The sequence below is a fragment of the Spermophilus citellus genome (assembly GCF_964194105.1).
Source record: "Spermophilus citellus genome assembly, chromosome: 9".
In the NCBI taxonomy this organism is placed as follows: domain Eukaryota; kingdom Metazoa; phylum Chordata; class Mammalia; order Rodentia; family Sciuridae; genus Spermophilus; species Spermophilus citellus.
Window position 1 is genome coordinate 2,419,415 of NC_138191.1, and position 15,289 is coordinate 2,434,703.

A 15,289-nucleotide genomic window follows, 5' to 3' on the forward strand; every position below is an offset into this window, starting at 1 on the left:
CATTTTATTTAAAAAAATTATTGAATCCTGTTATGTACAGAAATAGTAATTTGAGCCCTCAGGATATTTGTAACCTAATATTCTCTTCTATGGAAGTTATTATAGCCCATCACCAGCATACCACAATTAACATTTCCATGATAGAATATTATAGTTAGCTAAGAATCACTTTAAAAGAATGATATATAGTGAAGCCAGGCACAGTGGCACATGCCTATAGTACCAACTACTTAGGAAGATCACTTGAACCCATGAGTTTGAAGACAGCCTAGGCAACATATCGAGATCTGGTGTTAAAAAATAAAAAAAATAATAAATAAAATGATGCAGTCATAGAAATTTGAAATAGATTTATTAAGCTCTTTTAGACCACCAAGTTACAAAAGGCTATTGAAAGAAAAAAATGCAAAAAAGTGCAAAATAAAACAAGGACAAACTTCTCAGATTGTCCTTGGTGGACCAATTCTAATACAGTGACATCTGTGATACATTATTCATTTACTTTGCAAGCTTTTTTCAGAAATATGCAAAGCTTTATAAAGTGAAAGCAAAACTATATTTTCTAATTAGTAATGGTAAATATATATTGATGTTGATACATTTCATCTTTATTTCTATAGCAGGTAAAATTAAGAGAAAGTATTTCATCTTCTTGACTTGTTATAAAATGAAGAGGTCCTCTAAATTTCTGGGTAAGAGCAATAACTGGCAATCCCACAATGATTTTTACTATTTCTTGCCATCCGAATATATCCTTGCTCACCAAAGTGGAGGCCCCAGCTTTAGGAAAAAAAAGACACAAAATTACAAATGAAAAAAATCAAAATCATATTATCAACTTTTTATCTTTTTGGTTGTTTTTATTTTAAAATAATTACATGTGAAAAGCTATAAGACAATTTGAATGAAATAACATAATAATTTCCCCAGAGATGCAGGCAATTTTCAAATGACAGTTTGGAAGGCTTTAGATCTATAGTGTTGAATAGACTTAATACTCAAGGAAAAAATGGACGTTTACTTTCTATAGGGAAAGAGTGGTATTATCCTTTATAACCAATCTCTAAATTTGCATAGTAGGATCATGGATGATGATTTTCTAACAAATTGAAATTCATCTGGGGGCTGGGGATGTGGCTCAAGCTGTATCGCGCTCAGTCTGGCATGCGTGAGGCCTGGGTTGGATCCTCAGCACCACATACAAACAAAGATGTTGTGTCCGCCTGCTGAGGGCCATTGCCAAGTAGAAATGACGCATCGAAATTTCCTTGCTAGCTTACCCCATGTTAAATGGATTTCGCTGTTGACATTGCATGTAAGGTGACCTTGCTCAAGGAAGGCGGATCCGGGTTTAGAGCTGATCAGGTTTGAGGAAGTATCCCGGTCCTTGGGTTTAGGGCGTTCTGGGTTTAAGACAATAGGGGTTTTAGGGAAATTGGAGGTTGAAGATTATTGCTGCCGGGATTAGGGTGTTCCTGCTGCTTGTTCCCTTTGAGTTCAAAGGAGATTGGAAAAAAAGCCTTGTGGGGTAGGTAAATTGGGCTGAGGAGAACTGGGATTGCCCCAGATCGTGTGTAGAGGCCGGTGTGAGTTCGGGAATAAAGATTGCTGTTTGAATCTACAAAGCTGTGTGGTGGCTCGTGATTCTGTGCCAAGCCAAGACATTGGCATCCGCCGAGAACTAAAAAAATAAATATTAAAATTCTCTCTCTCTCTAAAAAAAAAAAAAAAATTCATCTGGAGAATATCTTTTTAAAAAATATTTCTTTAGTTGTAGATGAACACACAATATCTTTATTTATTTTTATGTGGTGCTGAGGATCAAACCCAGAGCCTCACACATGCGAGGCAGGCACTTTACCACTGAGCTCAGCCTCAGCCCCTGGATAATATCTTTTTAAGAAATACTTTTGAGTAACTACTGTGAAAATGTCAGGTCAGGGGATTCTAAAGTAAATGATAAACAGTGCAGTTCTGAAAGAGCTTTTTGATCTGGAAGCGGATATGAGATAAGACTTTATCGTAGGTAAAGCTATAAAAAATGATATGTTACCCTGTGAGAAGGTGAGCTCCCTGACGCTTGTTTAATCAGAAGTTTGTTGCCTAAGTTAAATATTTACAGAGAGAATTCACACGCCAGGTAATGGTTAGAGAAAACCAATGGTTCACTCACTTTTTGGTTCTATGGACGTAGGATTTAAATTTTTTTTTTTTTTTTTTTTGCAGCTTGACATAAAGATACCAATTTAAAAATTGTCATGTGTGAACAAAAATATATTCTAACCTGTCTGGCACAGAGTACACAGTCAATAAATGGTTATTAATATTAATAAAATCTTGGCAAGAGCTTATTGTTATTGCTTTTGCCTATCGAAATAGATACTGAACAATACATTCCTTTATAACAGTGACAATGGGGTTTGAATTTTAGTGTAAAAGGTTTTTTGTGCAAAATCATTAGAGATTTTTAAGGAGAGCATAACGAATAAGTAAAAGGAAGAACAAGAAGGGAAAAAAGGAGCCTATGAAAGTATTTGAGAAGGAATGACCAAGAGACCAAAAAATCAGGACATAATGATGTCTTAAAGCCAAGAGAGAAGTGAAGTGGAGTAGGCTACTGTATCAAATGATGCAGAGATAAAAATAAGACCCGAAAAGTGTCCAGTGAGAACTGACACAAAGAATATTTAAAACCTCTTAAAGCACAGTCCCTTTAAATTATGCTGCTTGATTTCCAGCAATAAAGCAGCACTTCTTCTCTCTGCCACATGTAAAAAATCACAATCTTCTTCTGAATCCCTGTGCAAAAAGTTTGCAATAGCTTCCCTTTGCCTATGAAACTAAAGTTTCTCATTTTGCTATCCTCTGCTATTCACAACTTTGCCCCAAACCAACTTTCTGTCCTTTTCTTTCCCTCCACTCTTTCACTGAAGATATCCAATTTTCCTTTCAACTAAATTTCTTGTTGCTTTCCCAAAACATTAGGTATTTTCTCTATTTTATGTTTTTATCTGTGCCCTAGTTACAGCACTCAGTCATCATTCTGTGAGGTATTATCACTGTCAAAAGTAACACAGATGGTAAATTATGAAGCCCAGGTTCAGATCTAGGTTGTTTTATTGCAAAGGCAACTCTAACTGTACCCTCCCTATCCCTGTGTTATCCCTGCAAGTGAAGTAATACAGGGAAGGAAATTGAGACCAGAACATTCAGGATCTTTTATAATTCATAATTTTTGTTAGTATTTGCTGCCTTAAAAACTAGGTAAAACAAATCACTTTTTCTGAGCTGAGTTTGGACCTGAATTCTGGTAGTGAAAACTGAAGTTATAGATATTGTTGCAGTCATATGCTGCATAAAAACATTTCAGTGAGCAATGGATCACATATACAAAGTGGTCAAATAAGATTATAATGGAGCTGCAAAATTCCATCACCCAGTGATATTGTAGCTGTCATAATGTTATAGCACTAGGCATTATGTGTGTGTGGTGATGCTAGTGTAAACAATTCTGCTATACTGCCACTTGTATGAAAACAGCACAGGGCTGGGAATTTAGTTCAGTGGTAGAGCATTTACCTAGCATGTATGAAGCCCTGGGATTGATCACCAGCAAACCCGTCACCCACCCCACAAACACAAATTATATAGCACATACAATTGTTATGATAGCAAACAACTATATTACTGGTTTATGTGTCTACTAGATTTTGGGGGGCTGCACTGGGGATTGAACCCAGGGCTGCTGTACCACTGAGTCACATCCACAGCACTTTTTACTCTTTGAGACAGGGTCTCACTAAGTTGTGTAGGGTCTCACTAAGTAGCTAAGGCTAGCTTTGAATTGGGCAATCCTCCTGCCTCATCCTCTACAATGGCTGGAATGATAAGTATGTGCCACTGTGTCAAGCCTGAGGACAGATTCGTACCTTTAAGACTATACAAGGTGTGCTCCAAATGTTCATTTCAGTCCTTATCAGTTATTTTATTAATTGGGAATGAACAAAATTCAATCTTTTAAGAGATGAATAAGAACAATTTTGATGATCTAAGAGGATTTGTTCAAGCATATCCTTTGGGGAGCCTAGAATTCTTGTGTACATTCAATCTTTTCTGGGACATATTGCCAGCAAGAGCTGTGGACTTTTCATTTTTTGGTCCCTGTGTATATTGCATCTCTCTAACAGGCACCTAATATCACAGCCTTTAGAAAAGTACATGCAGTTGCCCTAACTCATGTACTTTTTCTCTCTGCTCTTCTCTTGCTCATTTAGCTTTCTCTGCTCTGATTGCCATTTTGCACTTGTTCAACTCCTTCTGTCCCTCAATATGTACTCAAATAACCTAGGTACAAGGCCTTGCCTGATTATCTAGGCTAGTCTAACAACTCTTCTTTTATGCTTCCTTAGCAACCTATGCACACCCCTGTTTTAACATTTGTTACATTCTATTGCAGTGGTCTGTACATGCGCCTATGTCTTGACTCTTAATAGATTGTGGTTGCTTAGCACCTCGTTTTGCTGAGGCTGGCTTTGAACTCATGATCCTCCTGCCTCAGCCTCCCGTGCCCTTGGGATTACAGGCATGTGCCCGGCATAGATGCTTAATAAACACTTGTTGAATGGATGAGGGCAGGGAACAGGTTACGAATTTCAATACTAAAAGATATAGATAACCTTCAAGAAGAACAGCTTCAAGAGAGAAGGGAATTTATAACATTTACTTAGGGAGTCCACAAGAATGTGAGAAAATATTGTTTCATTTAACAAAGTTATCAATATGGCTAGGACTGGTGGCTCATGCCTGTATCCCAGCTACTGTGAGGTAGGGTGGAGTGAGGTAGGAGGATTGCGAGTTTGAGGCAGCCTCTTCAAGTTAGGGAGACCCTGTCTCAAAATTTAAAAAAAAAATTCAGGGGCTGGGGTTATAGCTCAGTGATAGTGTGCTCCCTACTATGTGTGAGGCACTAGATTCAATTCTCAGCACCACATATAAATAAATAAAATAAAGGTCTATCAACAACTAAAAAAAATATTTGAAAAAAAGTTTAAAGGACTAGGGATGCAGCTCAGTGGTAAAGCACCCCTACTACTGGGGGGGGAAAAAAAAGGTTTTACTGGTGTATACTCAAGCTGAGCAGCGATCAGGGCTTCTGGGTGTGCCACAGCATGAAAAAGGTAAGAAAACACCTTTTTGTTTGTTTATTTGTTTGGAAGTTGTAGACTATGTACATCTAGGAAAGAGTAGAGAAGTGTTATGGATAGAATTGTGTTCCCTAAAAATTCATGTTAGAACCTCAAAATGTGGCCTTCTTTAGAAATAAGGTCATTATAGATGCCATTAGTTAAATTAAGAGGAGGTTATTAGGTTATCCCTGTCCAACTGATGTCTTCTGAAAAGGGAAAACTGAGCTGGACTCAGTGGTTCATGCTGGATTCAGCAGCTCAGGAGGCTGATGCAGTAGGATTTCAAGTTTGAGGCCATAATAATAATAACAATAGTAATAAAAATGGAAAATAAAGAAAATAAAAAGGGAATATTAGACACAGCAAACAGGGGGAATGTCATGTGAATTGGAGGCAGAAATCAGACTGATGCTTCTATAGGCCAAGGAAAACCAAAACCAGCAAACCTTCAGAAGCTAGGGGAAAGGTGTGGAGCATTTTTAAAAAATATTTATTTTTTAGTTGTAGTTGGACACACTACCCTTATTTAATTTATTTATTTATATGTGGCGCTGAGGATCGAACCCAGGGTCTCACATGTGCTAGGCGAGCACTCTGCCGCTGAGCCACAACCCCAGACCCAAGCATTCTTTTAAAAATTAAAATATAAGTGAGGCACAGTGGTGCACACCTGTAATCCCAGCAGCTCTGGAGGCTGAGACAGGAGGATAGCAAGTTCAAAGCCATCCTCAGCAATGGCAAGGAGCTAAGCAACTCAGTGAGGCCTGTCTCTAAATAAAATACAAAAAAGGGCTGGGGATGTGTGTGGCTCAGGGGTCGAGTGCCCCTGAGTTCAATCCCCCATCTCCCCCCAAAATATATTTAATTAACAAATATTATATATTCAGGGTGTACAATGTGATGATTTGATGTATGTATACCTTGTGCAATGATTATCATAATCAAATTAAGTAACACTTCTATTTCCACCTATGCTGTACATTAGATCCCCAGAACTTTTTCATGTTATAACTGAAAGTCTGTACCTTTTGGTCAACATCTCCTCATATTCCCCATCCCTATATCCTGGCAACTACTATCCTGCCCTCTATTTCTATGAGTTTGACGTTTTTAGATCTCACATATAACTACAATTATATAGTATTCTTTTTGTGCCTGTGAACATTTTCTTCCTCATAAACCTTATGATCATAAACCTAACCCTGATGATATCTTTATCTCTGACATCTGTCTTTTAGAACTGGAAGACATAAATTCTTGTGGGTTTGTTTTTTATTTTGTTTTGTTTTGGGTACCAGGGATTGAATCCAGGGACACTAAACCACTGAGACCATTCTTAGCCCTTTTTTGTATTTTATTTAGAGACAGGATCTCACTGAGTTGCTTAGGGTCTCACTAAATTGCTGAGGCTGGCTTTGAACTTGCAATCTTCCTGCCTCAGCCTCCCAAGATGCTGGTATTACAGGTGTGTGCCACTGTGCCTGGCCTAAACTTTTGTTTTTTAAGTCACTCAATTTGGGGCTGGGGTTGTGGCTCAGAGACAGAGCACTCGTCTAGCATATGTGAGGCACTGAGTTCGATCCTCAGCACCACATAAAAATAAATAAAATAAAGGCATGTGTCCCAACAAAAACTTAAAAAAAATTTTTAAAAAGTCACTCAATTTGTGGTACTTTGTTATGGCAACCGTAGGAATATAATATAAGAAGATGCTTTGAGTATGTGTGAGTCTTGACTCTTCATATTTCTCCCATTTTACCCTTGTAAAAGTCACATTCCTTTTGTTTATAAATTATATAGATGTAATTTTAATATGTGTATTGAGGGGCCATTAGGTGCTGCTCATACTGTACGGAGGATAAAAGGCAAGACATAATCTCTACCCCAAAGGCATATACAGAATATTGAAATGACAGGAAGTGTACACATAATGTACAGCATGCTGTGACTCACTAGTCATAGGACATTTGGTCAGCATAGAAGAAAGACATTTTACTCGGCACAAAGATTCAAAGATTTTCTGGAATAGATAATGCCTGAGCTGCTTTTGAAGGCAAAGAAAGAATAAAGAAGACATGAAGATATGAAGGATAAAATGGTAGAATGAAGATTATAACTGCAAATCGTTCAATGTAACTGGAGTGGAAAGTATGGGACAATAAATGCCAGGATTTGAGACTGGCGAGACAGGAAAGGATCACAACATGGAAGACTTTTCATTATGCAGGAAACATTAATTTTACATTGAGTAGTACTAAGTAGAAGCACTATAAGTGCAGACTCCTACCTTAAATCAGTTTGGCAGCAGTAAGAAAGATAGGTTTACAAGTAAAGGAGGTGAGTTAGAAGGCTGCAGCAGTAGTCCAGGTAGGAGATGTCTGAACTAGAGGAGTAATAGAAGAGAGAAGAAAGAACCAAGAATAGGTGGCAGGTAAAATCAGTTTGACTTGTTGCTTGATTGGAACTGGAAGGCTCTAGGATGGTTCCGTAGCATCTGATTAGGTGACTTTATTGTGTGATGTTGCCATTTACTGATATGGGAAATTCTGGAGAGAATAGTATGGTGGAGAAGGTACTGAGTTCTTAGGCAGGTTGAGTTTGGAGAGACTAAAATATAGGAAAAGTGTATATAACTAGATAAGTCTGAAGTTCTGGGTGGATGTCAGAGCTAGAGCTAGAGACAGAGAAGCCATCAGCTTATAGATTATGTTTAAGGTTGCAATGATGTAGAAAAATGTAGAATAAGAAGAGTAATGGGCAGATGGTGGAGCTCTAGTATTGTAGAAGGTAAATGATGAAAGCAGAGATGAAGGCAAGACAGTAAGTGGAGAAATAGGGGCACTGAGTAATTCAGAATGTCACTTTGTAAGAAGCTATAAATATTCATCATTGTAAGTATCATGATTATCATCATAATCATAAGAGCACATTTATTGAGGCTCCCTTGAATTCCTGATTTAATTAAATATACTAATGTGAAATACGTTACCTGTTTTTCACAAGCCAATAGTCTTTCCCATTAAGGTTACCATAGCCAACCACTAGTACACCATGATTCACATTCTGAGTACAGGATGAGTCATAGTAGACACCTGCAAATAAAGTATGGGTAGGGAAAGATAATGAATGATATATGATAATAAAGGGCATTTGAAAATTCTGTTATTTTTATTAGACTCCTCTGGATATATGGCAGGATTCATTAAGACATCAGGAATATATATTCTCATGCTTCAGCTACGTAGATCTCACCACTCTTTGCCATCAGTCAGTGCTGTATATGTCAGAGTTATTGCCAAGTTTGGCACCAATCCATATTTCCCTCAGAAACCTCTGATAAGCCAGCACCTTTGTCTAATTATTTAAAACTTATATATGGTTATTGTATTTCTTTGTATGTATATGCCTAAATTGCTTCATACATTTTCATTCTTTATTAAATGTGATGTTCTGATTTTTTATGTTCTTCAAAGTGAGGTTTAAAATATATTTATTCAGTTGGTAGAATGCTTGTCTCACATGCACAAGGCCCTGGGTTCAATCCCCAGCATCACACACACACACACAAAATAATATATATATAAAGCATATATTTTATTTATATACTTATATATTTTTTTTAAAAAAATATATATTTGGATGGATGTCAGAACATTATACAATATTATATATATAATGAACATTATACAATGTTCTACCTTTAGTGGATACTCAGAAACTATGTTATTGAGTTTTGTATGATTGTGTATTTTTTTAAGTATTAACTTAAAAAGTATAGTGTTAGGTGCCCTCCTTATACACTGCTGTACACTGCAAAGTCTCTACAGGGGTTAAACGCACAGGCTTAGGAATGAAGTTGAGTACTTGTTGTTGTTGTTGTTGAAATCCTTTATTTTTTAAAAAAATATTTATTTATTTTTTAGTTGTAGTTGGACACAATACCTTTATTTTACTTATTCATTTTTATGTAGTGCTGAGGATGGAACCCAGGGCTTCACCCATGCTAGGCGAGCGCTTTGCCACTGAGCCACAACCTCAGCCCTGAAATCCTTTATTTTTTAAAATTTAGATTTCTTTTTAACTGATACATAAAACAAAATAGTACATATTTATGGGCAACCATGTGATAGTTAACATATCTGTCTCCTCAAACATTTATCGTTTCTTTTTTTTTCTTTTTTAAAGAAGTTTTTAAAAAATATTTATTTTTTAGTTGTAGTTGGACACAATACTTTCATTTTATTTATTTATTTATTTTTATGTGGTGCTGAGGATCAAACCCAGGGCCTCACATGTGCTAGGCTATCTCTGTACCACTGAGCCACAACCCCAGCCCCATTTATCATTTCTTTATGGTGAAAACATTCCAATTCTTTTCTTCTATGTTTTTGAAATATACACTACATTATCATCACCTTTTTTTAAACATCATCATTATCTTTTTTTTTGAGAAAAATCACTTGTTTATTTAAATATTGTACTTATGAAAAATCCCAGAATGAGAAACACGAGCATTTGTAATAATAATCAAATAAACATTATCATTATCTTAATGTGTTACTTATGTGCAATAGCACACTCCTTTTAACTATGACTTAGTACCCTTGGATCACCTTGTCACCATCCCTCTCACTTCCTGCTCTTTCTAGTCCCTGATAACCACCATTCTATTCTCAACTGATATGAGATCAACTTTTTTATATTCCACATGAGTGGGGTCAAGTGGTACCTGTCTTTCTGTGTGTGATTTATTTCACTTAGCATAATGATCTTCAGTTCCATTTATGTTGTTGTAAATGTCAAGATTTCATTCTTTTTTTATGGCTGAATAGCATTCCATGTTGTATATATGTACCACATTTTCTTAATCCATTCATCAGTTGATGGACACCTAGGTTGTTTCCATTTTTTGTCTATTGTGAATAGTGCTGCAATAAACATGGGGGTGCCGATATCTCTTCAACATACTGATCTCATTTCCTTTGAATATATATCCAGTAATGGTATTGCTGGATCATATGTTATATGGTAGTTTTGATTTTAAGGAACCACCATACTGTTTTCAATAATGACTGTATTAATTTTTTTTTTTCAGTACCAAGTATTGAACCCAGGGGCACTTAACCACTGAGCCATATCCCAGTCCTTTTTAAATATTTTATTTAGAGACAGTGTCTTATTGAGTTGCTTAGGGCCTCCCTGAATTGCTGAGGTTGGTTGGATTCTCCTGCCCTCAGCCTCCTGAGCCACTGGGATTACAGACTTGTGTCACCATACCCAGCAACTGTATTAATTTATATTCCCACCAAAGAGTGTACAGGATTTCCATTTCTCCAGATCTTCATCAGCACTTGTTATATTTTGTCTTTTTGGTAATAACCTTTCTTACAGGAGCAAGGAGGTATTTCATGCAGTTTTGATTTGCATTTCCTTGATGATTAGTGATGTTGAACTTTTTTTTTTTTTCACATACTGGTTGGCTATTTGTCTATTTAGGTCTGTTGTTCCAACCCTCAACCCCCCATTCCTTTGAGACATTCCTTTGTCTAGATTGGTCTTAAACTTGTAGGTTCAAGCAATCCTCAGCCTCCCAAATAGCTGGGGTGATGGGAATGCACCCCTGGGCCCAGCTTGGATTGCCCATTTTAAAATCAGGTTGTTTATTTACTATTGAGTTGTTTAAGGTCCTTACATATTCTGAATATTAACCCCTTATCAGTTTAAAGTTTTCATATATTTTCTCCCATTTTGTAGGTCATCTTTCCACTCTGTTGATTTCATTCAGCTTTGCTGAGCAGAAACTTTTTAGTTTGATGAAACCCTACTTGTCTACTTTTGCTTTTTCCCCCCTTGTGCTTGTGAAGTCTTGTCCAAAAACTATTGGCCAATTCCAGTGTCCACAGGCATTCTTCCTATGCTTTCTTCTAGTAGTTTCAGGTCTCAAGCTGCTTAAGTCTTTAGTTCATTTTAAGTTGATTTTTGTAACCCATTAGAGGTAGGGGTCTCATTTCATAGGATATCCTCTGCATATATATCCAGTTTCCCAACACCATTATTGAGAAGACTATCTTTTCTCTGTTTGTTCTTAGCACCTTTGTCAAGAATCAGTTGACTGTGGATGTGTGGGTTTACTGTAGGATCTCTATTCTGTTCCAGTGGTCGATGTGTCTGTTTTTAAGCCAATACCATGCTGTTTTGTTTATTATAGTTTTGTAGTTTATTTTGAAGCCAGGTTGTATAACGCCTCCGGCTTTGTTCTTTTTGCTTAAGACGGCTTTGGCTATTCTGAGTATTTCATGGTTCCATACAAATTTTAGGATTTTTTTTCTAGTTATTGAAAAATGGCTTTGTATTTTGATAGAAATTGCATTAAATCTGTAGCTCACTTTGGGTAGTATGGACATTTTAGCTATATTGGCTTCTCCAGTGAACCTGGGAACACAGGATAGCCTTCCTGTGTGTGTGTGTGTGTGTGTGTGTGTGTGTGTGTGTTCTCTTCCATTTATTTCATAAGTTTTATTTTCATTATAGAGATCTTTCCCCTCTTAAGCTAAACTTATTCATAGGGTTTTTTTTTTTTTTGGTAATTATTGTAAATGGGATTGCTTTCTTGATTTCTAGTTCAGATAATTGGCTATTTGATATATAAAAGAGCAACTAATTTTTGTATGTTGACTTTGTTTCCTGCAACTTTGCTGAATTTATTGCATAATTTTTAGTCCTAGTTCAATCACTTTCAAGTTATGTGACTTTAAGCAAATTAACCCCTCTCAAGTGATTTTTTTTTCATCTGTAAGTTTGAGTTATTTTGAAGATTTAAATAAAATAATATATCTAAATAATTTACTACAGTACCTGTCTTATAGTGTTAATAAGCTTTAACAAGTATATTAGAAATAGATACAAAAAGGTTATATGAAATGAAGATTTTGTTTAAGCTATCTAAACACTCAGAGGGGGAGAGATGGGGAAGAATAATCTTATAGTACAGGGCAGCATAAAACAAGAGGATAAAATATCTGTTTTTACCACTTTTGTAGAGGAAGAAAGAAGGATGACTTGCATCTATAGCAACAGACACAGGTCCTTTATTGGCCACAGCTTCTTTCAGGACATCTTCATCACCATAGGGAAGTTGCGTGTACCTTGAACATGTGGCCGCACGATTTTTTGAGTCATATTGGCACTTTCCATCCTGCCGGAAAAAAAAAAAGGATAATTCAGATAAATAGTATATTTTGACTTTTTTTTATAAATCACTAATATTCTAAGTCTGGTTTTCAAATATTTTCTTTGCCTTTCTTTCTCCCCCGCACCCCCGCAATTTGTAGCACTGAACCCAGGGAACTGTACTGCAGAGTTATGTTCCTAACCCTTTTTGTTTTTTAATTTTGAGACAGGTTCTGGCTAAGTTGCTTAAGACCTTGCTAAATTGCTGAGGCTGGCCTTGAACTTGAGATCTTCCTGCCTCAGCCTCCCAAGTTGCTAGAATTACAGTAATCCACCTATGTCCTGTGAAATATGTTTTCTTTGCTCAATTTAACCTTTTTTAAAAAAAAATATTTATTTATTTATTTATTTTTTTGGTGGACACAATATCTTTATTTTATTTTTATGTGATGCAGAGAATCGAACCCAGTGCCTCACACATGCTAGGCAAGCATGCTACCACTTGAGCCATATCCCCAGCCCCTCACTTTAACCTTTTCAAGTGTCTAAGACACCCTCTAATTTTTAAAGGAAAAAAAATCTAAATTGTCAGAGTCCTAATGGTTCCAAATTTCACCTATGACAGAGGTAATATAGAATTATTCTATGGTTTTAAATTGTGAACATCTTCATACATGCAAAACTTGCCAGGCAATGTCTCCTCATACTCTGAGGTGTATTGTAGTGGTAATACTATATCATAAACTTTAGATTGAAACCTTAAAGTCTTTTTGATGATATAATACATGCAAAATGATTTGCAGTTAAAATGATGGTTTAGAAGATCATATAATATGGAAAACAGTATATTTTAAGTAGGAAAATGGAGATTATGAATTCATGGTTGTGGTACATGCAACTATATTTTAGGTGCTTCACAGGAAAAGGGCTTGAGAGAAATAAACCAAAGTAATAGTAGTTAAGATAGGGAGGTTTTTGAGTGATATTTCTCTTTTTTAAATTTTCTGCAATATGCACATGACTTATTTAACAATATATGTAACAAACTTGCAAGAAAAACAGAACATTATTGAGTTTCTTAGTAGGTAGAAGAATGATCTGGTTATGGTTTGAGAGAATAAGGTTGAATATGGTAGGCTGCAGAACAAGAAAGTTTAAATATTAGGCAGCTACACAAAGAATTTTAAGGATGGTATGCTTAAAGTCTGTGTTTAAGTATGAATGCTACTTGTTTGTTTAATAAACATTGTGCAACTAATAAATTAAAAAGGCTACTGCATAAAGGATGGGGATATAGTACAAGGTCCTGGGTTTGATTCCCAGTGCCTCTTTAAAAAAACAAAAAAAAAAAGTTATTGCATAAGAAAGAGAAGTCTTGAGAACTGGAGGGTTCCCGATTGGAGTTCTCTTTCTTTTACACCCACACTGCTTCTCCATCAGTTGGCTTGGTGGTGTAGTCAGTACACAGATAATATGAGGTCATGGGGCAGCAACCAGAGTTTGCCTGTGACACACCATGGCCTTGTAGGGATAGGAAGCTTCTGAATCAATGCCGTTGTTATCAATGATGTATTGGAAAGCCTCCGTCATGAAGCCACCATTGCAGCCTTTATTCTCATATTTTTCAGTTGAACAATCCACCAGATTCTGGGCACTGAGAGAGACCAGATTTCCTGTTTTCATCTTCACTTGTGCTTCTAGGGCCCCCACAGCACTGAAAGCCCAGCAAGCACCACAGGAGCCCTAAAACAGAGACAATGACACACCACATTAATAGAAAGTAAGGATGGCTATTGCCATCTATCCTAGCTGGCAACCTGTGCTGGGTTCACAAATCTGACTATTCCAACAATTTAAGAAAACGGTGAAGAAAGCACGCAAACACACAGAAGTGCCTTTTCAAAATCCGGGACAGCTCTCCCACCTTAGGGGTCCATGGAAAAGAGAGAGCTACTGGAATTCTTTATTCATATATAGGGACACACAAGGGGAGGTGCCCTATCCCCCAAAGGGCAAAGGGGTAGGATTACAAAGGAGCAGGTGAGTGTAACTCATCCCCACCGGGTGACACCTACTCTGGAGCCACACCTTATCATCCGAGTGGAGGTAAAGCCCAAGTTATTGCAGGGCTCTGTTCAGTATCTCTCTCTCAGGACTTAAGGGCGAGTATTTTCAGAGCGGCTCCTGATAGATGGCTTCCATAACAAAAATTGGGCAACTCCAAGTTAGGTTAGCTCTGTCAATAGTTCCCAAGAAGGGATCCCCTACTTTACTTTCCTTCTCTCTTAGACAATGGGAATGAAAGCAAAATATTTGATTTTCCTCCAGATAAGATCCAACCTTGATGGAGACTTACAAATGGCTGAGCTAAGAACACAATGGGCATAATCAAATATATTAAGAATTAATATTCACTGAACATGTGCCAGATCTCACCTGTCTTCACCTATGAAGAAGGGGGTTAGATGTCCACAATAAAGTGATTTTTTAAAAGAATTTAAACATTATTTTATTTACTTGTTGTTTGTTTTTAATGTGGTGCTGAGGATCCAACCACAGCCTCACCCATCCTAGGAAAGGGCTCTATACCACTGAGCTATAAGCCCAGCCCAGTTAAGTGATTTTGAGTGACTTAATGATTTTTTTGCCTTAGGGTACCCTCCCTCCTGCCAAATAATGCCTGAAAGCAAGACCTTTAATACTAGGTAAACATTTTACATTATTATCCTTAGAAATGTTTTCAGAAGCTATTTTTTTAGGGAGATATAAACAAACAGAAAACCACAAATCTGCTTTAGTTAACAGAAGGTGTAGAGGATACAGAGTTCCATCACAATTGCTGTGTTTCTCTCTCTCTGTCTCCCTCTCCTCTTTCCCTCTCTCTTTTCTCCTCCCCTCCCTCCTTGATGTTTATGCAATAGAACAGATTGAAA

The 15,289-nt window shown here is 36.8% G+C and overlaps 1 protein-coding gene across 1 annotated transcript in view; it reads right to left on the reverse strand.

The window, feature by feature from the left end:
- Nucleotides 1-335: 335 nt before the first annotated feature.
- CTSS (cathepsin S) overlaps nucleotides 336-15,289 on the reverse strand; it is a 34,583-nt gene continuing 19,629 nt past the window's right edge. The window contains exons 5-8 of the mRNA XM_081307069.1: nucleotides 13,872-14,099; nucleotides 12,216-12,381; nucleotides 8,176-8,278; nucleotides 336-780 (exon numbers count right to left, since the gene is read on the reverse strand). Coding sequence (XP_081163195.1) covers nucleotides 681-780; nucleotides 8,176-8,278; nucleotides 12,216-12,381; nucleotides 13,872-14,099 — 597 coding nt within the window. The 3' untranslated portion in view covers nucleotides 336-680. The remainder of the gene's footprint in view (nucleotides 781-8,175; nucleotides 8,279-12,215; nucleotides 12,382-13,871; nucleotides 14,100-15,289) is intronic.